General features: G+C 41.7%; 1 protein-coding gene across 13 annotated transcripts in view; it reads right to left on the reverse strand.

Annotated features, from left to right (window-relative positions):
• Positions 1 to 27,406, reverse strand: part of LOC121289571 (fibroblast growth factor receptor 2-like) — a 177,776-nt gene that overhangs the window by 97,384 nt on the left and 52,986 nt on the right. For 10 of the 13 annotated variants that reach the window (XM_041209113.1, XM_041209112.1, XM_041209114.1 and 7 more), the window contains exon 1: positions 647 to 789. The exons of 2 other annotated variants lie outside the window; for them this stretch is intronic. In XM_041209113.1, the coding sequence (XP_041065047.1) occupies positions 647 to 672 (26 nt within the window). In that variant the 5' untranslated portion in view covers positions 673 to 789. Of the gene's footprint in view, positions 1 to 646; positions 790 to 1,223; positions 1,666 to 27,406 lie in introns of those variants that run through there. One more of the 13 variants, XM_041209103.1, reaches the window with a different exon arrangement.

Consider the following 27,406-nt stretch of genomic DNA (forward strand, 5'->3'; position numbering starts at 1 on the left):
CCATAACATAGATGTTGTACTTCTGTTGCAAAACATTATGAAAATTATACTATACATGGATATTATGCAAAATGATATTCATTTTTTGGAAGATGTTTTCTCAAACATTTGTTTATTTTACATTTAATGTATTTAAATACAGAACCAAAATGCATCACAGGTAAGGTATAGAACATCTTCACATAATTAAGCTGTAAACCCTGTAAAAGGGATAATTTGGTTGATAAAAATGACAGAAATTCTAATCCTGTTTTTATGCCCAATGCTATTTGCTGCAAAATACATAGGTTGATGGTCTGTCAGTTGATTTTTTTCTGCAACCTAGAATTAATTTTACACTGATCTATCTTTTCACCCAAATACATCATCAGCAGACTTTGGATTGCAACTAACTAAAGATTCTGCTTTCCTCATCTTAGAGGTAACAATTTATAGCCCTTCCATTGAAAGTGACAAGAAATTGTGGTGACAAACAATATTAGATCACAACTCAATCGTATAAATATTCCAAAAAATTACGACATCAGGCAGTAAAAATTGAGGTTTTCCCTACTTAAAAACTGATAAATATGTGGAATAATCTTACAAAGATACAACACATTGTGGCAAGTAAAAAGAAAAATAATGTATGAGTCTTAAGAAGTACCTCAAGTTGATTACAGGATTAGACATGCAATTTTTCTCCTGAGTATTCACATATTGGCTCCTCGCAGTTATACAGAAATACACAGCAATCCTTTGCGGAGTTCCTTGCACAGTGAAAGCTAGACGTTTTTTGAAAGGGAACTTTGTCTCCCTCCACAGACTACATTGGGGAGGAGCTGTCAAACTAATCTGATTGATGGCCTCAATGCCACCCGCTCTTCAAGCCATTTTCACCTCATCACATACCTGCCTGAATTATTCTAAACATGGGAAAGGCGGCTAAGTTGAGAGAAGTACTGCATTCCTGCAAACCAAATAAAAATCTCTGTGCATAATTTGCAAGTGAGCACTTGTTCTACATCGACTAATGTAATTTAACTTCACAGTCATTTCATTATTTTTCAGCCTCAGCTATTTTTTTCTTTTTCTGTCTGTCCCTTAAGGCCACCAAAATGTAGCATTCAAATAAAACATGTAATAAAAAGATAAGAATTTTTGTTTTCAAACAGATTACATTCAAGTGCAATTTTCTGCCATACAATAATTGTCAGCAATTCAACGCAGCTTGGTAGAATTACCTTTACTACCACAGCAAGAATATGACCCACGCTCCCCACAGCAGGCGTGTGCACAAGATGAATTAAAGTAAGGAATGTGGGATCCCTTGGGTTGTCCTCCAGAAACAGGAGTTGTGCCTGGACTACTTAGATCCAACTGCCATAGGTCTCTAAGGAAAACTTGATTATTTGGGATCAGTGAAAACATGACCCAAACACATATATCCAACATACGGCTCTCGCAGAATGAAAAAGAGGGTCCATTTCGCTGAGTAACTTTTTCTTATATAAAATAGTCAGGAACCCAAGCCACAAGGGATTACAATCGTCCTGATGGTATCTCTGTCAGAAAACAAAGACGGCAACGATACAGAATAAAACAGATACTGCGGCCCCAGTTCTGCTGGATTCACTTCATTCACAAGCTCGTTGCAATCTCAAAAGCCTTGTGGTGCCTGTAAATCTTTTCTCCCCCTCTCTCCCCTCTTTGGTCACTCCCCCTGTTTGTAATCTGAACCTGTTCCTGAACTGAGCTCCATCATCAAACAAGCAGAGCAAACTGCCTCTGCCAATCAAATCAGCTTCCAGTAATGTTTAACTCTGTGGGCCAGGCTGTAACTCCTCTACTTCACAGCATGTAGAACTTGGCATACAGTTTGCTGGCATGTCCCCCAACTCAGTTTATTCCCAACACATGAACATACATTTCCAAGACTAGTAGCTGTTGCATTCAAATAGCAAAATGAATGCAGAAACAGGAAGCAATGAGACACTGGGGCATTCACTAACATCTACCTATTAATACTTTAGAATGCAGCATTTTGGTTGCACAATGACAAGACGGACAGCATTTTTTTCCTTTAACAGCAATTCAGGGAGTATACTCCTTTAGGCTGAAAGAACAGCAATCAATCAACAGGAGCTCATTTGGCTAAATGAATTACCATTGAAGTAATGCCTGGCAATTCTTAAAGGGATAGCAATTACACAATGTGAAAAAAGAAAAGGAGTGCTCGTAATAAAGAATGTAAAAACAATGATCATAGTAAACAATTCCATTATGAGATATTTTGAGGGAAAAGCTTATCACAGCAAGCTTGAGGAATCTTTCACACCAGTTATGTTTTTGAATAGACCCATAATCTATTCACTGATTTTGCAAAGTGATTGGCTGCTTTCGAACTCCTTCAAGGTCCCATTGAATGTGAATGGTATGGCTAATACGCCTATTATTGAGCCCCCCAGTGGAGTGTGAATGGACAAATAGACACTACTCAGCAGACTTGGGACCAAGGGCAGTAAAGCCATCAGAGTTCAGCCAGCAAAGAGAACAATAGCTTTAAGTCTTAAACAAGAGCTGGGACTGACAAGGACCCATTCAGTGTATCTTCACCCCCCAGAGGGATCCATTTTATTTTGTCTTTCTCCAACAAAATATCTCAAGTAGCCTAAGCTCTTGAAAGACCCCAGGGACTTCCTTTAAAAAAATCTGCCATTCTAAATTTTATACTGAAACATCAGTAAGCAGCCAGGACATTAAGGAGAGGGGATAGGGTGAACAATGCTCTCCGATAATCAAGTGCAGAGATACTCTGACAATGCAGGCCATCAATTTACCATTTAATTGAGATGGTTGCCACCACTATTGGGAAAGCATAGGTAGTGTCTCAATACAAGAAAAATATTATATTAGTTATCCTGTTTCTTTAACACCCAACTTTTCATGAGACAGGAGAGCCCAATTCATCTTTCGGAGTTAACGTTTCAAGTCCATATGATTCTTCTTCAGAGTCATACAGACTCGAAACGTTAACTCTCTTTTTCTCTCCACCGATGCTGTTAGACCTGCTGAGTTTTCCCAGCATTTACTGTTTTTGTTTCAGATTTCCAGTATCTGCAGTATTTTGCGTTTATCAATTCATCTTTCACCTCCTGTTCAGTTTGCATTTACAAATGCCCTTTATTATGATATATACAATAGCAGCCAGGTAGCTAACATTTAGCTAGAAACAAAAGACCATTTTATCCTCCAATTTTCTCACTTCCTCCACTGAAAATTCTGGATCACCCTGGATGATGCTTCAAATGGCACTGCTTCTCTTCACCTATTACTTTCTCCAATGTGTCACTCTTTATCATGTGCTTGGATAGTGAGCACAGGCAGACTATTCAACCATCTGAAGCATCACAGTTGAACCCGATCCCATCCTCATCAAACCTTCAGAGATGTACTTATCTGACAGAAATCACTAAATACCGATCAGGAGCATCAAAATTAGCTGATTACTATCCCTTCCACATAGGCCAGAGATGTGGAGGCCAATTGGAACAGTCCTCACCACCACTGACACTGTTTGTTACCTCAACATAAATTAGGCATTGGCCTGGGATTCTCCTGTATTATTTTACAATGAGATTAAAATTGAAGTGTTAAAGAAGCATTTAAAGCAAAAACATTCATTTTCAGACCAAAATCTTACCTCTCTAATGTAAAACACAGATTTGCAATCATATGAATCAAAATGTTCAGGTTACAAAGCACTTTAAGAAGCATAATATTACTAACATTACAGTATGCTGAACCTTCTGAGAGTAAAGGAGAGAGCTCATTTTTCCTCAGCTGCAAGCTGACAATGGCAGAATCTGCCATTACACTATCCAAATAGACAAGTTACTTTAAAAAACCCATTTAGCCAATGGTGTGCAGAACATCTGAACAGAGCCTGTTCTCACACAGAAAAAATACTGTGCCTTTTAAACTGCAATTAATTACTTCAAAGTATATTTTGACAGTATGGGAGTGAGGAGAAACAAAAAGGGAGGAGCCTTCAAAATGTAAACTATTTCTAAATATTGCTAGTTTATATTGAGCCTGATGTGGTTTTGGACTTGTTACAAAGGGAGCCTGTGGTCTCAAAGCTCCTTTGGAGCTATCCTAGTCCAAAACTAATCAGAAGCTATATATATGTATTTGAAATAGTTCTAAGAGTTACTGAAATGCAGCCTTAACTGTCATAATAAGCTGACTACACAAGTTAGCAGTGACAGCGTTTATAACTTGAAAAGTAAATCAGAGGATAAATTAGAGGTTTATATGATAGCACATTCCAACCTCAGACAGTAAACATTAGTTATTTTTAATAAAGCAGCACATAAAATATGTTGCACATCATCTACATCAGAGGCTGGAATCAGAGATCTGTTTTATTCAAACTTTGAAGGAGAACAGGTTAGGTCTATTTTTCTTCCTCTCATGTCTGCTAGGAAGTAGGTGGCCTCTGCTCAGTATGTTCCTAACAGTGCAAATAAGATCATGGGCTTGCGTTGAAATCACATATGTGATCAGCTAATGCAGACACATATACACATACGCACGCTTAACAAATTTTATGTACTGACAGGCTGGCACAAGGTGATTGGCAGTCACATTATTTCTGGGTCCACACTTGATGAACCTGTCATTTTAAGTTATTACAAAGCAATGTAAATTATCCAACTGCTGTACTCAATTCTGCCATTAGAGGCTGCTTCTCCATTGATAATTAGAACTTGGCAATCCACAGCTCAAGGCAAAATTAGGCAGATCTGCTGGATTTGTCTTGGAACCTGGATATCTAGACATGCTCAGCCCCTGCATCTCACAAAGTTTCCAATCATGCTCTTACCAGTTGCCTTAAAAGTGTTCAGAGTAATTTTCTGATTGTGCACTCCCAGTGGCAACCCTTGCTCGTGGCAATGCTTTAGTGCAAATTCAGGTATAGGCTGCACGGGGTCTTCTTACTCTGCCATAAGTATGGGTCCCCAACGGAAGCACAGTGGATAATTTTCCAAATCTACACATCCTGAATATTTAGATAAAGTAGGTAGAATATTTGACAGATTAAATCACACAAAACACTAAAATGTGGATAAACCATTCTTTAATTCCAAACATTTAAAAAGAAAAATGCATCAAATGTAAAGCAAAAGAAAATCATAAATCAGAAATGCCTGTACTGGAGCTTTCCAAGATGTTCATAACTGGCTGTTCAGTGATTGTTCCTTTTGATTTAACTCTCACCCTCAAAACCTGCCTGTCTGTTTGACTGACACCCCAGGTGGAATGAAATGGATTTTTTTCCCCTCCTGCGCTGCAATGAAACAATACCATATACACCTACAAAAGTATGACTAAAACCACAAAAATGCTAACTCCACCCTTGCATATTAAAAAGGTAGTTTACTCTGCGGTAGAGCTAGCTTACCTCATTATTCCAAAGTAATTCTCATTTTTAAAAATCACCACACCTCAAGAGGCGCCTAATTTACAGGTGATAAAGAGACAGCTGCAAGCCTATATCATTTTGCGATCCCGTGAATTCTTATGCACTGATCAGAATTGGGAACAATAAATACAATTGTGCTCACTTTACTGTACTACCATACACAGGATATACAGCACAGAAATAGGCAATTCAGCCCAACCAAACCATACTGTAAACATGTAAAAGCAGCCCTGCAAGTTCATTACAAAACTTCAGTTCACGTAGTTGAGTTGATCAACTGACAAAAACAACAGTAGAATTTTGCTTCATCTTATAACAAACTCCAGGATTTATTATTCCCTTAAGATATCTGAAATACCTTGAAGGATGTTGTAAGGGTTTGTTCAGTAGGTGTCACAAAGAGGCTTACAACAGTAGTATTTATTGGTAACACAGCTATCTACATATGTACAAGATATAGCCTAACTATGAGCTAACTCCAAGCTTACTTCTACACAGGTCTCTGCATACTCTTAGACTGGCCCAGGTTCCTTGTCATATGACTTTTTACATCACACTGTGGGCAGTACGGCTCTCCAGTAACACATTAACCCTTGCTATGCCGAAGACATTTATGCTACACCTCCCCCCAAGTCTTCATCCAACATATTTACAATATAACCTCTTTTTTTTTACATGCTACCCCTTCTTCTCCCCCCTCAAGTTTCTGACGGTATACATTCAGATGGTCTGGAAGCTTGCCAATTCTTTCAGAGCATGTTCTGGTCACATCTAGGGGAGTGGTAGACTCAGTTGTTTTGGCAAGTTTTGTTGATTTGGAGTTTGAATCATAGTGTTCTGTGTTTCTGGCACCTGATTGTCCTACCTGAGTCACTTTTTATGATCCTTGGAGTTCAACTTTTCTTTATTAACCACCATCTGCTTTGTTCGGACACCATAGGCTTGTTCCGTTCCTTCTGCAGGGAGTGTTCATTCCATTCCTTCATAGCACGAACATGGGTTTTCTTTTTCCTTGGGGTCCGCCATGATCTTTCTGGGAGTTGAAGGTGCATCTCCATTCCATTTAAATGTTCCTCATCCATGAGCTCAGCCTGCAGTTTGGCTTTCATCGCCATATTGTCTTCTTTCCTGCGCCCTTGTACCTTACTGAGGTGAGCTCTGGTGAATTAATTGTTGCTACTCTCCTGCTCAGCATCACCTTGCTGCTGTGCATTTCTGCTGGAAATTACAGTTTTGTTGCCACAGTTTTCCCAGGTTGTGTGACAGCAACTGGTGGAGCCTCAGGCTGGGGCAGATCATGCTGTTGCTGGCCATTTTCATATGTGTTTTCCATTCGAAGAATAGTGGCACTTAGTTGAAGGTTTTGCTGATCTGACCAAAGAGGAGCTTCTGCCACCTGCAAGGGAGTTGGACAAATGGCTCTGCAAAGAGTGAAGACAATTCAGCGCTGAATTCCCAATTGAGATACTCTTCACTGGTGGACCCCTTGGGAATTTGCAATTCTGTGTAGTTGACAACAGAGTTTGTTTTGACATCTTTTGCTGTTCCGAGGAGGTTAATGGCAACACAGGCATCCCTGCTTAAGAGAAAAAAGGATTGGTTTCGGATGGCATACAAAATTTCCAACATTTACTTGTAGCCATACCGGAGTGGTTCTAGGATCAAGCCCATGACTGGAAGTCGGTTTCCTCCAGGGCCATAGGGTGGTCTGTCTGTCTTTCGTAGCCAGAGGTCTTTCAGCCATGGTGCCTTATCCAAGAGGACCATAACACGGGTTCCTTCTGTGTCCAATTTGAAATTGGTGAAATCGCTTGCAGAGACATCAGCATTTCAAAAGGAGAATCTGGGTTCCTTGATCTCACCCAAGAAGCACAATTGGACTTTCTCCTAGTGTGGTGCTTCAATCTCATTGACTGTTTAGGGGTCCTCTGCACATCTTGATGTTCTAGACTTGCACAGTTTTCCAAAGTGTCCCAGACGGTTGCCGTTGAAACACTTCACAGATATTTCTGGACGTTGTCCTCGCCTGTGAGGACTTATGGCTCCACAGCGCTGACATGGTCTCCCGCCATTATGGGGTCTGTCTGGGTATTGTCTTCCTTAGCCTGGAGTCTCCCTGCCCTTTTGTTGCTTTATAAGCTGGATAGTGGGGTTGTGATATACCATGGCTTAACCTCAGCACGTAAATTGGACTGGTGCTGTTGGTGAATTTCAAACTGCCTGACTATTTGGATTGCCTTTTCTAGAGTCAGATCTTCTTTTCCTATAGTATATCGAATAGGGTATCATAAGCTGCTTGTATGAGCTCTGACTCAAGATCGCCGTACACACAGCGTCAGCCAATCTGTATAATTTGTTTATGAAAATGTCAATGGGTTCTCCAGGTTGTTGAACTCATTTTGTTGAACTTTGCTTGCTGTAAAATTTTATTACTTCTTAAATTAAAGTAAGTATTGAAGGATTTCAGAACATCTTCAAACTTATCTGAAGATTTATTTATTCCTTGCCTCACAATGATGTAATCGGTGATTGGACCTACTGAGTACAGTGATGTATTCATTTGTTCAGCCTCTGCCTTCATATCTAAACCTGAAGCTATCATGTATCTTGAAAATCTTTTTTACCAAAGCCCCCAATCCTGCGCCCTTGTATCAGCCCAAAACGATCTGGTAGGGTTGACTTATTATCCATGGTTGCTTTCTGGCTCAGGGGAGTACAGCTTTAAATGCTTTTAAACTTGGCACTGCAGTACCTGTTTTTTTCAATGCTTCTTCCCGTGGTTGTTAGGTTTTGGCGAGCTTCTTGTATGCAGGAATCTGCAGCGATCGCGGACCCGGTCTCAACAGAATCGATTTCTTGCAGTGAATATTTTCATCAATGATTTGTGCTCTTAGAATGTTTGCGGAGCATGTTAGGGTGAATAAAAGGCGATTCCCAACTTTGACCAAGTCTTTAAAACCTCATTTTTTTTTTGAACAGAGCTTGGCAGCCATGTGGTAATGGCCCTGTCTCTAAACCCAGTTCACCGTGGTGATTAACGAAACGGATTGCTCTGACTGATTACTAGCCTGAAGATGTTTAAATGCTAGTTCAGCCTCAGAACTGAAATGTTGCTCACCTTTGCTAGGTCCTTTGAAGGGGATTCACAATGGACCCCCCACGTGCTCTGGTGGAGTCCTTTAGCTGCACAGTAGATCTTTATTCTGACTTTCAGCCTCCGTGTCTGCAATGGAGTTTCTTTTTAGACCATCTCCAGCTATGGGCTGAATTTTGCCGTTTTTGCAAGCAGGGGGTGGGGCCTGCTCGCCGACGGGTAAAATGATGCGGGATGACGTCGGGAGGAACCGCCCCATTTAAATCTTCAGGAAGTCGGGCCCGCAGCAAAATCAGCTGCAGGCCCACTGACCTGTCAATGGCCAATTGAGGCCATTGACAGGATTATTAAAACAATTAAAGGACCTGCCCGTCCAACCTTAAGGCTGGTGGACAGGCCAGGAGCCCCAGCGGGCAATAGAAAAAACATGAAACCTCATCCACCGGTGGGATGAGGTTTCATGTAGGGATTTAAAAAGTTTAATAAAGTTTTAGTGTAAATTATGAACATATCCCACCTCATTTTTTTTCTATTTTTAATGTTTTTAGAACTGTCAGCGATCTCCCTGAGGCAGCACTTAGCCTCAGGGAGATGTGCGCTCTTTCGTGCACATGTGCGGAAGAGCACACTCTCGCTTTTGGGGAAGCCTCCCCCCCCCGCACAGGAAGCGCATAGCGCTTCCCGGCGGACATCATGCTGGGCGGGCCTTAATTGACCCGCCCACATAAAATGGCAGCAGGGCCCGCTTCTCTGGCAGGGATTGGCTCCCCGCCCGCCGGAGATTGGGTCGGGCCCGCCCACTTGGAAGGCAGAAAATTCTGCCCTATGTCTTCGGTTCAGGTGCACTTCAGTAAGGTCAAGATGTTATTTCTTTTGTTTTTTAGATTCGGGTCCTTCACCAACTTCTTCAGTTCTGGGTTCGTTCATGAACTGCCACCATGTTGTAAGGGTTTGTTCAGTAGGTCCCATGAAGAGGTTCAGACGCTTGTAAGATTGAACAGTCGTGTTTATTGGTAACACACAACTATTTACATATATAAAGTATAGTTCATATTATGAGCTAACTCCATGCTTGTCTCTACACAGGTCTCTGTGTACTCTTTAGCTGACCCAGGTCCCTTGTCACGTGACCCTTTACATCACACTGTGGGCAGTACTGTTCTCTAGTCTCACATTAACCCTTGCTATGCCAAACACTCTTAGGAGGTTAAGGAGCATTCACACTGACAGAAGTGAACAGTCTAGTTTAGGAACATTGAGTTTCTGTTGGAATACATGAGGTTATAGGCAGGCAACTCAAATCCACTTGCTGTGCTTTGGAACCAACTTCTGGATAGAATGGAGGGCTTCTCCAACGGGATCACTCACATTACTGATCCCAAGTTGATATGTTCTTAAGCAAGTATACCGAGGAGGTTGATCGTAAGCACTGTTTTTGGTAACCCCAATACTTCTCTCCCTTTTCCTTTATTACCTCTCAAACAATATTCCCTCCTCCAATCGATCAAACTTTTCCTCTATACTATTCAGAATTTTAAACACCCCCATCATAAAAGGTTTGGAGGTAACAAAGTTCGTATGATGTTTTGCTAAATAGAATCTGAAAACTAACTGCTGAAACAAACATATCATGTAATTGGGCCGATGAAGGGAAATCATGAGTCTTATTTTTAATTTTGGGTACACAAGGCAGCCATTTTGAAACCAAACAAGATTGAACAAAGAAGTGCCTGAAAACAGAAATTCAGCAGAGGCAATGCTTTTCTCAATGTACTTGCTATATCTGATCTGGGTAAAGTTTCCTGCATACAAGAATGTCTGCATATTTGAACACCGAAATAAGGCAAGAAAAGATGATCAGGCTCAACCATGCTGTACTTTAGATGGTGTAATCTTGTACATCATCCTCCTCAACTGCTAGCAATGCTATCCCCCCAGAGAAGACAACCGAAAGAAAAATTGGCGAATTTCAAAAACAACTCTGGGAACATCTTAATTAGCCCCCAATCGCCTTGATATTCTCAACACCATTCTGGACTTTTGGGATTACTAGTCTAACCACTGTAAGCATAGATGCTGCTGTCACTTTCTCCAAGTATGAACACATAACACCATCCTTCCAGCAAAACAATCGAGGCCACCTTTTAATCTTTAACAGCCACGTCATCCAGCCCTGTTGGTAGGCAGACTTCAGAACAGGTCACATCACTCACTTCATCTGAAAGGTGCAGTCCCAAAACATAATCTTATAAACCTCATGAAAGGTTGAGGTAGCTAGAATATAATTACGAATGAAGCAACTTAAATTTCAAAGGGAAAGAAAAAGGAAAAATTAGAAAGGGAAAACATTGAATTCCAGAGAGAAAAGGAAATGAGGAAATGTGATCTTGACAAAGAAAAGCTTCGATTATGCGAACTGAGGGTAACAGGAAAATTTGACACTGAGTCAGATTTAACTGTTGGTTATGATTTGGCAAGGAACATTCATCTAGTGATAAAATTCAGTGCAGAAGGGTTTGAAATGTATTTTGTGGTCCTTTGAGAATCTTTCTACAAAGCTACAATGGCCAAGGGAAAGTTGGACAGTTTTATTGCAGTGAGTTTGTGGGGAAAGCATTAGAAGCATAATTATCTCTTTCCAATAAACAATCTAGTGACAATGATACAGTGAAGACTACTGTTCTCAATGCATAGGGGGTCAGTGTTAGAAAATTACAGGCAAAAGTTTAGAAATTTAAAGAGACAGAATACAACTTTTGTGGAATTTGCTAGAGAGAACAAAATGATATTTGATTGATGGTATAGAGCTATGAAGACTCAGCAAGATCTTGGAAACTTTAGAGAGGTCATGTTAATGGAAGAATTTAAAAATAGTGTCCTTTTAGGAATAGGGTCTCACGTGGAAGACCATGAAGTTTCTAAGGTAAGGACAGCTGCAATAATGGCTGATGACTACATAGATCCTAGAGAGATAAGAGATCTGATAACGAACAGAACACTGGGTACATGGAGGAAGATAGCAGAAATGAAAAAATAGATATTCCTTAAGAGCAGTAAAAAAAAGTCAGTATGAAGGATAACTATGATTCAAGGGGACTAACGTTATTTTTGTCATAGGAGAGGACGGATGATTGGAAATTATAACATAAAACTGTGGCATTTGTGGGAGTGCACAGCATGAGTTCAGGAAATAATATGCCAGGAGGGGAGCTTATGACAAACCAATGATTTTGAATGTACTTACTACTGGAAAAGACCAAAGCATAGAGTATTATAAAAATGGTGTTCAAGGGTGAAGGCTCCACATTTTTAACTGGTAAAGTAAGCAAACAAATTAATATTCTTAGAGATATGGGGTCAGCCTAGTCACTGATGATGGTAGGTGAATGGAAACTCGCTTTAGAAGGTACGCTATTTAAGGCGGCATTGATTAAGAGCATTTTTTAAAAATTCATTTACAGGATATGGGTGTTACTGGCTAAGCCAGCATTTGCTGCACATCTCTAATTGCCCTCGAGAAGGCAGAAGTGAGCTGCCTTCTTGACTGCTGCTGTTCACATGGTGTAGGTACACCCACAGTGCTCTCAGGGAGGGAGTTCCAGGACCTTGACCCAGCGACAGTGAAGGAAAGGTGATCTAGTTCCAAGTGAAGATGATTTTTAAAAATTCTTTCACAAATGTTGTCATCGCTGGAAAGGCCGGCATTTACTGTCCATCCCTTATTGCCCTCGAGAAGGTGGTGGTGAGCTGCCTTCTTGAACTGCTGCAGTCTGGTATGCGGCTTGCAGGGGACCATGTAGATGGTGGCATTCCCATGCATCTGCTGCCCCTGTCCTTCGAGGTGGTAGAGGTCGCAACTTGGAAGGTAATGTTGAAGGAGCCTTGGTGAGTTGCTGCACTGCATCTTGTAGGTGGTACAGACAGCTGCCACTGTGTGTTGGGAGTGGTGGGAGTGAAATTTTAGGTGGTGGAGGGGGTGTCAATCAAGTGAACCTCTTTGTCCTGGGTGGTGTCGAGCTTCTTGGGTGTTGTTGGAGCTGCACTCATCCAGACAAGTGGAGAATATTCCATTATACCCCTGACTTACAACTTGCAGACGGTGGACAGGCTTTAGGGAGTCAGGAAGTGAGTTACTTGCCACAGACCTTGCCTCAGCCTCTGACCTGCTCTTGTAGCCACAGGATTTCCGGAGGTGCAACATTAATTGAGGTTGTTTAACCACTTCTTACATAAAATTATTTTAAAATGTGGTTCAATTTCTGGTATTATAACTGTGGGAATTGGATTGAAATTACCTATTAATGGTGTCAGTTTTATACTTCAAAATGACCTCACTCTCTCCAATGGTGTCAGACAAGTCCAGTGACGCTATTGAAATTGAAAATATACAGGGGAAATCAAATGACATGCAAAAAATCCTTAACTATCTGTATTCCTTCTGTGGAAATTATTGTTTCAACAAAAGATGTGCCAAACAGTCAAAATCACAAACAACTGATGTTAAAGGAAGAGTGGAACATTAGACTGACAACGCAGAGTTAATGGTAGCTGGAGATGAATTGAAACTGTCTGAATTAAACTTGCAGGTAGACCTTATACAAGAGGTGTCAAAACAGCTAGCAGAAAAGGTCAAAGCTGATGAGGGAACAAAGGAAAGCAGTGTTTTAAAACCAAATGACTGAGTAGTAACTAATAATACGATGGAGCTACAAGGAATGAATTCCGTGTTCTTGAATGTAAATTAAAACTTCAAAATGACAAAGCAATCGCTCTTGAGAGAATTAGAAAAGGTTCGTGCTCAGTGGGAAAATGCAACCCAAAAAGAATTCAAAAGAATTTGTGAACTGACTAAAAAAACAGTATCAAGATGCTTTATCTGATCATCGACGTAACCTCAATGAAGTTCTTAAAGCAGCTAAGGAGGATTTTGTTCTCGGAAGAGCAAACTGCTTGCAGAAAGAAGCAGTGTTAAACCTGTGTCACCTAAACAAGAAAACTGAAAGTTTAAATCATGGGGGCAAACGTAAAGATAAAAGTAATCCCGAATTTAAAGAAGACGACGACAATTCAGCTGTATGTTGGCTTGGAAGTTAAAAAACTGATAGTCATGAATGAGAATGGTGATCCGGAGACAAAATCTGAACAGGATTATACAAAGACTATGGGTGGAATCTTCCCAGATTTGCACTAAGTACGGCAGCAGGCAGGCAAAATAATGTTTTACCTGTCTGCCACAATGGTGACTTCTCACGCCACATCGTCCCAAACCCACTGCATTAATTACACATTCCCGAGAATCACGCCGTTTCTTTGGTGGGCGGGCTCTCATTCGCCCGCCACATCATCACCTTGCCGCTTCACCACGCTAGGCACTATATTTAAAGTGCAGCTGTGCGCACACCTCTCAATGTTTCAGCCGAGGACTGCTGCACGTAAGACACAGCCCCAAAAGGCAAAAAGACTGCTGCCCTTAGGTTTAATAATGTGCCCCTCGAGCACCTTTTGGACGCCATGGAGGCCCACCATAATGTCCCCTACCCCCGCTCTGGCTGCAGGGTGGGCAGCAACATCACTAATCGGGCTTGGGAGGCAGCGGCAACGGTGGTCAGCGACAACGGCCTGCAAAAGAAGACAGCCACCCAGTGCCGCAAGAGGATGAGCAATCTCTTCCGTTCCGCCAAGGTAAGTTACTCTTCTCATCACTCTCAATTTACATACTCACAAACCCATCACACACCCACAAGACCCTAACTCACTGCCGGTTCAAGGGACATCACCATTCACTCTCTCACACACACCTTCATTGTCCTCAGCTTGTCCATGGGACGACTCACCACCCAAGTATACTTATCATGTGGGTGGAAGGTGTCCTGCTTACAATCCCTCCATCTCTGTTCATGTAGAACAAACTGGCACACAAGAGGCAGAGGTGGCAGACTGGTGGAGGAATGTCTGAAATCAAGGTCTTCATGGGCTTTGAAAACAGAGCCATCCAGCTGGCTGGTGAGGATCTAGACCATTCCTGTGCCGATGGTGAGGTCGGTAATGCTCTACCAAGTGAGGATCCAGCAGTGCAACATCCATCAGACAACCATGCTGTGAGTGATGTGTTTTGTTTCACAGGCCACTGTCATGCACTAATTATCTCTACTTGCTTTTGCAGGCATGTATGCTAAACAGCCAACAGAGTCCACAACCCAGGGCCTCCAAGTAAGCCCCGAGGAAACCTCTGAAGAGAAATCTGAAGGCACCTTCATTTGAGGTCCCGTCACAGCACTCACCCACATCCTCCGCCAACGCAGAGACACACACCTCGGCAGGACCTAGCTTTAGAGAAGCCTCGGAATCACAATCTGGTGAGCACATCGCACTGTCTGACCCACAGCAGTTGGCGGCAGGGACTTCCCAGGTCCCTGGCGCTCGAGGGACTGCTGGTGGCCAGAAATTTGCTGAGTGTGAGTCAGATAACGAGCCTCTGGACTCAGTCATGTCTCAGTTGCTGGAGCTGCAAAGACACGCTCAGGAACGTCAGGAAGGGATGTCCGCTGCACTCCTCAGATTGCAAGGCACAATGGAGGAGTCCATCCACCTTCAGGCTGAGATGATAGCGCCGGCATGCAAATGCACCGAGGTCAACACTGATAGGATGGCAGTCGCCATGTAGACCTTGGTCCAGGATGTTGCTCCTGCGCTGCTGCATGGGCTGAACTCCATCTCTGACACCAAAGTTGGCCTCCAACAGTGTGTACATGATGGGTGTGAGAGTCAGCTTGATCTCACTCCAGCTTCCCCTTCTCCTCAAGGAATCAGCCAGAGGCCCTCAGTCACCCATAAGGAGAAGGTTCAGCAGGTGCACACCCTGGGGCCATCCACCCAGGTGATTCCGGGAGTGTCCAACCCATCTGGATCCCCTCTGCCTGTGACTCCAGCAGCTCCAGCTCCACAGCTCGAGGAGAGTGCCATTGCCTCCCAGCAGGATCCCGAATGCAGGCTGGGGCCCTCAGGTCTCGGTCCTCCAGAGGATGCCGACCAAGGTCATCACAGACAGGACGTAGCAGTCAGCAGGCTGCCTCCACCTCCACTGTGGATGGTAAGGGAGCACCAAGACGTAGCAGTAGGGTTAGGAAGGTTAAGAAGATGTAACTCTTTCGAGTACAAACCCGTTTCCATCTGTTTTCAGATGAAGTTACATTGTTTCATAGTTTGCCATTGTGAGATTTGAACTCTTGATAATCTTTTAAATGAAAACCAAATCAACAAAATTGGGATAAATCAGGCACAGCCCCTAATTCAGGTCAGCTGTAAAACCAAGAACAAAGTTTAAAGGAAACTTACAAACTTTAAATCAAAATGTGATTAAAGGGGTCAACAAAACACCCCAGTCCCCGCGGTGCCCACCGAGCACGGAAGGCCTCGAGAGTGCCAGCAGACACCGCGTGCTCCTTCTCCAGGGACATCCGGCAGCGAACGTAGCCGCGGAAGAGGGACAAACAATCGGGCGGGACTCCCCCGTCGATCGCCCGCTGCCTGGACCTGTTAATGGCCAACTTGGCCAGGCCCAGGAGCAGGTTCACGAGGAGGTCCTCCTCCTTCCCGACCCCCTTCCGCACCGGGTGCCCAAAATGTAACTCTTTTGAGTACAAACCCGTTTCCATCTGTTTCAGATGAAATTACATTGTTTCATAGTTTGCCATTGTGAGATTTGAACTCTTGATCTTGGGGTTACAAACCCAGTATCATAACCACTTGGCTATTTAGGCCAAGCTTGTTAAATAAGTTGCACAGCCTGGGTACAGGTGTTAATTATTTGTACATAATGTTCACTATTGTAAATAAATTCCCAAGAATATCTCCCTGCATATGGCTCCTTGTTCTGATGAGCAGTGCGCATGTCATTCAGATATGAAACCTTTCTACATAAGATAAAAGCAGGTGTCTCAGTCCAGAACCTCTTCCCTGTGCTCTGTGCAGCCTTCAGACCAAAGTGATGATCTGGCCTCACACTCCCTGGACACATTACTGATACCCGCACCTCAAAGGTTCTTATCAATGCCGCCAGAACACCATGGGCATCTCCAAGTTCGGTCATTCTGTGTGTGCTCTCAGCACCTAACTTAAGAGGTGTGAGTGCCTCTAGAATCAGGACATGAAGGTAACTCTTCCCCCTCCCTGATAAATCTGCACCTCTGAATCTAGTTCAACAACTCTGAGACAAAATGCCTCAAGTTGCACAAGTACCAGAAACATGGTTACCTGGGATCACAAGAGATAGGATCACAAGTACATCACACAGCCATCAAGCTCCATTATTCAATACAGCCATGATTGATCTTGGGTTTTAACTGCACTTTCCCACCCACTTCCCATATCTCTTCAACACTTGCCTCCATAAATTCCCATACCTCACATCTCCTGCACTGTCACCCTATGTAACCTTGTTTCATATATATTATAACAAATGTAATTAATTCATTTGTTTCCTTTTTCATTTTTTTTGGAAAAAGCTAATTAATTTAAAATCTACTAGAGCATAATTGAGGAAACAGAGCATAAGGCAAAACACTTCTGTTCATATCCTTCAGAATGATGACCTGTTTTAAAAGGAAATGCAGCTAACTGGGGACTTCATATCACAATACTGCCTGCCCTTCTAGTGCTAGTTCTGTGCAGTATCACCAGACAGCTAACCCAGGGCCTCGGCTACCATCTGCATCGTCAAATTTAAATCAGTCCAGCCCACCCTCTTATCTCCTAAACGCCTTGGGTAGCATGCTGCAGGCATCTCTTCAGTCTGGTCTAAGACATTTGACGAAAGAAGTGATGCTTGCTGGATACAATCCATTCGAATTGAACTGAATTCCTCTGATTTAATCATAAGGCTATTAATTTAAATTTATTCATCATTAAATGCACACAGTCTCCAGGTGCACTTACTTGTCTTACTTTATACCTGTCTAACACCCAAATTTTGAATAGTAGCTTCAGCTATTTCAGAGTCTTGGGGCAGAATTTCACCCTCGTCAGGCGGGCTCAGCAGGAGTGGGCGGGATCAGACCCCGACTGCAATTTGACGCTGCCTCTGTGTGTGTGTGTGTGTGTGTGTGTGTGTGTGGGGGTGGGTAGAGAGAGGGAGGAGGCCGAGCGCGCAAGTTCGCGCATGTGTGAGCGGGTGTGCGCAGGAAAAGCTCCCTGAGCAGAGCTGCCTCATGGAGATTAAAATTTTGAACAATGAAAATAAATTTTAAAATGTTTATAACATGTTCCCTCACGTAACTCATGAGCAGGGACGTGTTATAAATTAGTTTGAAAATTTTAACTTTACTTTTAATCACTGAACAAAACCTCATCCCGCCCGTGGATGAAGTTTTGCAAAGAATCCAAAGGCCGCTTGGCCTTTTCGCCTGCCTGCCAAGGTTGGATGGGGAGCAAAAAATTTAACTCAATTGGTAGTTTAATGACCTTAACAGGCCTGTTATTCGTCGGTGGGCACGCTGCCGATTCCCATGCACGCCCGCCGACTGAAATATCACGCAAGTGCGCGAAGACGTTGGGATGCTCACCTAACATCATCGCGCATCACTTTACGCTCATTCGGGTCTGGCGCCGCCTGCCTGACGAGTGGAAAATTGGTGAATTAAATTATACCACTATCTGTCATTGGTGAATTAAATTATACCACTATCATAACTTCTACAAGCAACACCTTCACAAGCGAATTGTGTTCAAGGTTACACATGTGCATCTTGATAGACACAGCCAGAAACTCAAATTCTTTTCATCCGTTTCCAATATTAGCTTTTCCCTTTATGTGCTGTCTTGCCTCTAGACAAGGAATTTCTCCCAGTGTGCTATAAATTTCCCTCCCAACATACACCATACCCTAAATCTGGCTGAGGGGACAGGCATCTGCAAATGACCACCCGGAGGGAGATAAGAGAGTTGATACACCCAGCCTGAGCTGACCATCTCCTTGGCAACCCAGTGAAGTCTAAGAAACCTCTAAGGGAAAAAAATACTTGCTTTTATATAGCACTTTTCACAACTTCGGGACATCTAAGAGAGCTTTGTAGCCATAGAACAACTTTTGAAGTGTAGTCACTGCTGCAATGTAAAAAAAAACACAGCAGCCATTTACACACAGCAAGGTCCCATAAACCACAATGAGATAAATGAACAGATAATCAAGGTTCAAGGATGTATATTGACCAGCACACGGGAGAGAATTCCTGTGCTCTTCTTCAAAGTACTGCCCTGGAGATTTTTAACTCCACCTGAAGATGCAGATTTAACTGCTTGGTTAAAGGCTTGGTTTAAAATCTTAGCACAAAACGGCATTTGCCACTGTACAGGGCTCTCTCAGTATGACACTGAAATGCCAGCCCACATCATGTGGTCAAGTTGCTGGAATGGGACTTGGACCCATAACCTTGGACTCAGTTGAAAATGGTACCACGAGGAAACCACAAGTGCCTAATGTTACCACAACAAATCAGTGCACTGGATTTTGAAATGGTGTAACTTGAATATTTATTAAATATTTACACTACAATATTTGTAATCATGTATGAAATGCAAGCATCTTCAATGTTTCTTTGTGAATTTACCTTTGTGAATTCACATTCACGTAAGTAACATTCATGCTGCACAAGTGCTAGACAATGACCACCTCCAACAAGATAGAATCCAACATCTCCCCCTAGACATTCATTGGCATTAAGATCACTAAATCCCCCACTATCCACTATGGGGGTTACCACTGGCCAGAAACAGAACTGGACCATTCATAAATACCGTAGCTACAAGAGCAGGTCAAAGGCTGGAAATTCTGTGGCGGGTAATTCACTTCCTGGCTCCCCAAAGACTGTGCATCGTCTGTAAGGCATAGGTCAAGAGTGTGATGGGCTACTTTCCACTTGCCTGGATGAGTGCAGCCCCAACAGCACTTAAGAAGCTCAGCACCATCCAGGGACAAAGCAGCCCACTTGATTGGCACCCCATTCACTATCTTAAACATTCACTCCCTCCATCACTGATGTACAGTGACAGCAGTATGTACAATCTACTCGCCAAGGTTCCTTCAACAGCACCTTTCAAACCAGCAACCTCTACCGCCTAGAAGGACAAGGGCAGCAGATAGATGGGAACACCGCCATCTGGAGGTTCCCCTGCAAGCCACACACCATCCTTCACTGTCGCTGGATCAAAATCCTGGAACTCCCTCCTTAACAGCACTGTGGCTGTACCTATACCACATGGACTGCAGAAGTTCAAGGAGGCAGCACAATACCACCTTCTCAAGGGCAATTAGGGATGGGCAATAAATGCTGGCTCAGCCAGTGAAGCCCACATCCCATGAATGAATAAAAAAAACAATGACACAAGTCTGAAAATAAAAATCAGGCAGGCTCTGCACCCACACACCTGGAGAAATGTTTGCTGTAAATACAAGGGCAGACTGTTAGACTACTGACATTCCATGGACATTTCCACATATCAAAAAAAAAATTCTCAACTTCTTTATTATTCCACAGCTCGTATTAACAATTTAACTGGAGCATAAAAAGGAAATAGTACAATGATTAACTTTAAAACCAGATCATACACCTGGGAAACTTGAACTTAAAAGTTTTTTAAAAATTCAGTGTCATTTAGGTACTCAGCATTCCCCTAATATACCACATCTTATAATGCGGGATCAAGACTTGCAAAGTTGAGTCAAATTAAAAGGAGCAATAATGTGTCAGACAACAGACTGCAGCAACAATTCATAACCAGCTGCTCACCTCTAGAAAGATACAAGAGAGTGTTTTGTACATGAAGATTGCTTTTCTGTTTTGCACTCCGATTTGATGAAAATAAAATATTTGCATTTCCGCTAATAATTTGGGAAAGAGGAAGATTTTTGAATACAATCCCAAGCCCAGGCAGTTATAAATAATATTTGCAGTGACACAGATTAGCCATTTTAAAGACAGCTCACATAACCCCATCAAGAACTCAAACCTGCATGTGCTTAAAGTTATTAAAAGGCAAACAAAATTATACACACACATATACAAGGACACACACACATACACAAGGATTCAAACCTAACGCAAACCAAACCTAACTATGGAGCTGTATGCTCAACTGCAGAACCTTATACAATAGCAGGATGATTTCTTGGCCAATGAGCATTTAATTATTTCATGATGTTTGCACTGCCACACAGCTTCTGTCATGAAAACAGAAAATGTTTTGTGTGTGATTTACAAACTTTCTAACACTAGCAAATATCATTTAGTTACCATTTCTCATTCCGTTTGATCTCCGTGATGATTAAGGGTCACTTATCTGAATCACCGTACTGAAGTGAGATAATAAGTTTTGACATGGCTTGTGGTATTTCAAACTGTTGTGTGCTATTCGATTAGTGCCTAGCAAATTATAATTTTTCACTACAAAGTTAGTTGAAAGGACAAGACAGAAAAAAAGCTGTGGCAAATATCTACATAACTTTAATTATGCTGTGCATCTCTGTGACAGCGACTGTATACATCTACATATCTTTCTCTATGTTATGCCAGCACCTATCTGCCCCTGGGCCATTTTCTTCTTGAAAAGGATTCTGAGATGTTTTTACATGAGAAGCACTATATAAGTACAGGTTGTTAATCTGTACAATGTCTTTCCCTGTCCTATGTTGTACTAAATACAGCCATGTGCCTTGGTTTATGTTAAGTATTCATACATTTTAACCAGTTACATGTCATACTTCCATACCCATGATGTACTATCTATCCACTTGGCTGAGTCTGTAGTGTAATATATTTTCATGTGACTGTTTGTATTGCATTATGTATCCACATTTCTGGGTCGTATGGTGCCAAATATGCATGTGCCTCGTGATATCTTTGCAGGACAGAAAACACTGGAGCACACACGTAGAGCTCAAATACCCAACTGAACTGGTTTATTCCAGTTTGACTGACATACACAAAAGGGTGATATTACAGGCTGAGGTCAAATAGCTGGATCTCAGTCATATATCCACATGTTTCATTCTGTACTGTAACCTGAGTCTACAGGGTTCTATACATTCAAATGTTTGAGTTAGCACTGTACCATAAATCCATGCGCCAAAGTCTGAACTAAACATTTACATGCCTGGGTCACACTGTATTATATATACAGAGCCTGGGTGATAGCATACTATATTCACATGCGTGGGTCATACTGTACTATTTATCAGTGTGCCTAGATTCATACTTTACCGGATAGCTACGTAATTTAACCAATACCATACCTTCAGTATTTTTCGAATCCCTGAGATGGAGAAAGGACTACACTATATTTTAAATCTCAAAACACATGGCTGACAGAAAGTGGTCTTTTGCACGCAGGGATTGTAGCCGAATTATTCCCTTGGAGCACTACACTCTCTCTGGAGGTCAAATAATTACTAACAATTTTCCAACGCCTTGAGTACATAAACAAAAAAAAACTGCTATGCTATTATGAAAAGTACAGTCAATTACAATAAGTATACCACAATAAACTATCGTGCGGTGGTAGAGAAACCTGGAGTTTCTCCAGTCTACTACATGGAACTTGGAGGGGTTATAAGAAAGCTGAAGTATATGCAAGATAAACAGGAAATTTCTTCACAAGCAGGAAAATTCTGGCAACAAACAATTTATATGTTTAAAATCCTAAAAAAATTACTTGATTTATTACATCTTGTTCCTGCCCAAGTATCATTATTAAAACTTGTAAAGCTCTCACTCCTATTGTTATTAGTTGAACTGTTATGAAAATTAGGAGTACGACAATAGACAGGACATTAGCATGTTCCAAAACTGATCAGATTTTTAATAAAGTTGTGAAGTTTAGACAAGTTTTAGGTTAATCTAAAGTGGCAGATAATTTAATTAGACACAAAATTTCAATTGTCCATCTGATGTTTTACCCTTAGGGTTAAGTAAAGAGGGATTTTTTTAGTGCAATGTTTCATAAAACTTTCTAATTGAAGAACATTGTAATGATGTTCCCCACAAATTTACAGTAAATCTGAAAGAAACCATACTTAAAAGGATTACAAGATCTGAGCAATTCATAAAGTGCTGAAATAATTTCAATAAAGACAGAATGGATAGACAATAATCTCCTTGTTTAGAAACTCTGAAAACAATCATAGTCATGTTAAAAACAACACAGCCTAGTAGTTACAAAATTCCTCACTAGAAGATAATGAGAGTGCCATAGATATAAAGCACCCTGGTTGCAAATGACAGTCACATCTGGACTCAATCAGTTCACATCGAGGACTCCTCTGGCGTGATGGCAAAGCACCAGTTCCTACATTTACACTGTTAAAATTGGCTCTATTAGCACAAGAACATGGACCTCTAATTCTCCCATAGGTCAAAGTGAGCCTGTTTGAACAAAAGGGAACACAACAGGCCAGTGCAAAAATGCAATTCTCCTGCGATTCAAACCACAGAAGCACCTAATCGGAGTCCCTTCAGCTAAACTGTTAGAACTATTGGTGGATTCCCAAAACAGCCAAGCATTGACAATGGTTTGAGCAACACATCTATGTACCTCAGCATGTTGCAAAAAAGATGCAGAAATATTCTTATAAAATTCAACACAAAAGAGAAAAGATCACAAGCTGCATTGTAAAATCAGTTACTATTTTATGTATTATGGTTTTTGGGGTTTGCAAAAGGTTAGCCTACAGTGCTTCTGCTTTCATTGTGTTGGCTTCACAGACTAATACCTGTATTCTGCCAACATTAATATGGGTCGCAATAGCTAAACCAGCCATGACCTGCTTAAACGGTAGCCCTGATAATTAAAACTTATAAAATGAAATAACCTAAAGATGGGTCTTGAAGATTTCACGTGATGGGGCTGTGACTGTTTCCCTTGGCAGTTAGTTCTACTGTGGGAATGTCCTTAGGAAGAAAGATTGTTTATACATTGTCTTGGAAACAAATGGTCTTTGTAGTTTGTGTGGATGGCTACCTCATTTTTGTCATTGCTGGGGGCATCAGGGACATATTCCTGTCAATTCCCAACAGTCCATTCCATTCTTTATAGAACACTCCTTTGCTGTAGTGATTCCCATTCCAAATCTTTGATCAAGGATGTGACACTGGTGCATTTCCCACACAGAGTCATGCTCCTTTCACAGTTAATGCAATATGTAAGAATTCAACTCTGGCTCCCCAAAATTTCAAGCATTAATAATAAAATTTTTGCATGGGGTTAGACAGGATATTGCAGCAGAAAAGTCCAGAGATGCCTCGGTGACTGCAAACTACAGAAAGTTGGCTAGACATATAATAACATGGTTTATGAACAAATTGCACAGTTAAGGACATTTTTTTGAAAGAATGAAAATATCAGCTTTTCCAAAAGCTTTATAAAATGCGGTTATTGCTAAACATTGTCTAGACAAATAAATAAATTAAAAAGAAATACTTTTTTTGTCAGAATATATGAAATGAGAAACATAGGTTTTCTAGCACCTTAGAAATTGGTTGAGAAAGGTCATTTTCCAGTCAACACTTCTGCTTCCTATTAAACATAATGTTGGTTATGAGCACAGAGGAACCAGAAATATTTTTCAACAATGCAGAAATGGTTTTCCACTGACTTCCCTCCACTATTGGACCACCCCCACACCAACACTCCTTCCCCATAATCCCTGGCCCAAGTTAAAATCATATCTCATGATTTTGAGATAAAATGAAACAAGACGATGGTTAAAAACAGTGAATATAATTATCAGAAGTATAATGCAGTGTTAGATATCTTCAAAATACTGCAAGATCCATTGTGGTTTGTACAGTGGCCCTATTTCTAAACAGGCAATATTATCATGTTGCTCTATAGTTTAAAAGGAAACGAAAAATACATTTTATTCAAAAGATTTGGGACAGAAATGACATGTTGCAGGTTTTCTTTAAGCAAACACTTTAAACAGCCTTTGCTTCTTATTACATATTGAGGAGGTCACAGTCTATACTATGAAAAACTTTTAAGCTCAAATCAGCATGTTAAACCTTCTGATAAATTCTTCCCCATCTTTCCTTCTCCCACTGTAATCTTCAATCTACTTTTGGAACTCAGTTCATTTGAACAATTACTCCCAAGTTTAATGGAGAAATACTCTATAGTGATGTTAAGAATGTATCCATGTTTACCATGTGGAGAATTTTCTCCCCACTGTGGGGGGTTGGGGGGGGGGGGGTGGTGGTGGTGGTTTGGGTGGGAGTGGGCACAGGCGGGTGCACAGCCAATCGCTGCCAGCAATCGACTGCATACCACCATTTTACATGGGCGGGCCAATTAAGGCCCGCCCAGCATGACGCACACCCGGAAGCGCTGAGTGCTCCCTGTGCGGGCGGGGTGAGTAAGCTGAGTGGAGGCCTGCACTCTTTCACGCATGCATGCAAAGAGCACAGAAATCTCCCTGGGGAACAGAGCTGCTTCAGGGAGATCAATTTGAGTTTCAAAAATTTTAATAAGGAAAAAACAAAAATTAGGACATGTCCCTTCATGTGAAAGTGTCACATGAGCTGAGATATGTCTACAAATTTTAATGAAATTCTTTATTTCACTTATAATGGATGAGGTTTCAGGAAAAATGCTGCCTGGGCTCTTCGCCTGCCCGCCAACCTTAAGGTTGGATGGGCAGTTATGTTAAGTGGTTTAATTAGTTGTTAAATGGCTGACTTCGTTGAGTGCCTGCCGAACTGAAAATCGGAATGACGCGCGATGATGTCGGGATGCACGCCTGATGTCACCGCGTGTCATTTTACACATCGGTGAGTGGGCCTCGCCCTCGTTCGCCAAGCCATAGATTCTGACCCATGGGCACGAGTTACCCCCCTTTGGGGGTGAGGTTGAAGGGCGGGTGAGCACAGGCGCACTTCCAATCGGCGCTCCCGGAAGCTTTCCATTTTACATGGGCGGGCCAATTAAGGCCCGCCCAGTGTGACATCCACACGGAAGCACTATGCGCTTCCTATGCGGGCAGGGGAGGGATTCCCAAAATCGAGAGTGCGCTCTTTTGCGCATGCGCACGAAAGAGCGCACTCATCTACCTGAGGCTAAGTGCAGCCTCAGGGAGATTGGCTCTAAATGTTAAAAATCTAAAAATAGAAAAATAAAATTTCCCTAACACGTCCCCTCATGTAACACTGTCACGAGTCGGGACATGTCCATAATTTTTACAAAAACTTTATTAAAATTTTTAAAAACCTACATGAATCCTCATCCCGCCAGTGGATGAGGTTTCCTGCTTTTTCTAATTTGCACCGAAGCTCCTGGCCTGCCCATTCAACCCCTTAAGGTTGGACGGGCAGGTCCTTTAATTACTCAATTGACTCTGTCAATGGTCTCAATTAGCTATTGACAAGTCGGCGGGTGCACAGCTGATTTTGCTGTGCCCCTGCCTACCTGAAAATTTAAATGGGGCGCGGTGATGTCAGGAGTTTCGCCCGACCTCACCGCGCGTCATTTTACACATCGTCGAGCGGGCCCTGCCCCTGCTCCCCAAAGCATAAAATCCTGCCCCATCTTACAAAAGGTGTTGCCACTTTCAAAGCGCTGCACATTTGGAATTTAGAGATCTAATTCACAACTGATCTCAACAATTTGAGATCTCTGCGATCAATAAAATTCACTCTTGATTGGTTATGAATTAGAGAGCAATTTATAAAATCTTGAATCTTCTGCAAACCCATGCTGTAACACACTTTGGTGGGCCGGGGATGGTTGGGGTGGTGGAGGGGAATATGCTCAACAGGCACTTCCATCTTTTCTCTTACACGAAACTGCCAAAGCTCATCAAGTGTACTCATCTAATTTCATTTTAACATCTTTTTAAAAAAAGCTTCCATTGCAGGCACGTGCAGAGAGAGACAAATGCACTCATCAACAGCTAACGCTGGTCTCATGGTCTTATTCAAAAAAACAATGATCATGGCAGTAGCCGAACTACCAATCCGGCTCACAGTTTTGCAATTGGCTGATATTGCAAACAGTAATGAATTAAATGTTGTTATGTCCCCACGTCTCACAAATATAGACAGCAGCAGTTTAGCACTATAGTGAATCCCTGTGGGCCTCACTAAAAACAAAGCTAAAATAAACTACTGTATTATGTTTCTCAAATCAGCCTCCCACAGTTGTTTGCCAAGAGCACCACACAGCATTAGAATAATTTGACTATGGGCTCTGTGACTAACATACACCAGATCCAAACTTATAACAGATAAATGGAAGAGTTTCATTCCTGTAGCACATTCTTCATGTATATAACAAACCATATTCTTTGCCATTTTTTTTAAATGGACACACATTTTTTGTAGATAATTATGCTTGAATTTTAAAAATATTGAGAAATGTTTGAAAGCAGAGGCTGGGTAATGTAGAGCACTGACTTTTCACAGCATTGTGATTACCTGATGTCAGCCAAGAGAAGAATTTATTTTTTTCTCAAAATTTATCATTTTCGCAGGCTTAATTTTCTATTTCTCTTATGCAGTGGTGGTTTTCCCCAAATTTAAAGCTTTCAATCTTAAATGATTTTCATTTAGGGAAAACCTTGAAAGAGATACTGCAACAATATTTGGGAGCTCGTGGCCAGAGCAATATTCTTCCAAAACGCAGTTCCAACAATACTATATTGGTCACAGGGGAGGGACTGTGAACAGACACATGTTTTATTGACAGAGTGATATCTCATTAATGTCCCTTTGTGATCTGTTAGCTTTATAATAGCAGAATTGGCCATGGGTAGTTGATCTGCCTGCTGTTGGTACCAGCAAGCAATGGAAAGAAAATGAAGC

Source organism: Carcharodon carcharias, chromosome 17 (genome assembly GCF_017639515.1).
Source record: "Carcharodon carcharias isolate sCarCar2 chromosome 17, sCarCar2.pri, whole genome shotgun sequence".
NCBI lineage: Eukaryota > Metazoa > Chordata > Chondrichthyes > Lamniformes > Lamnidae > Carcharodon > Carcharodon carcharias.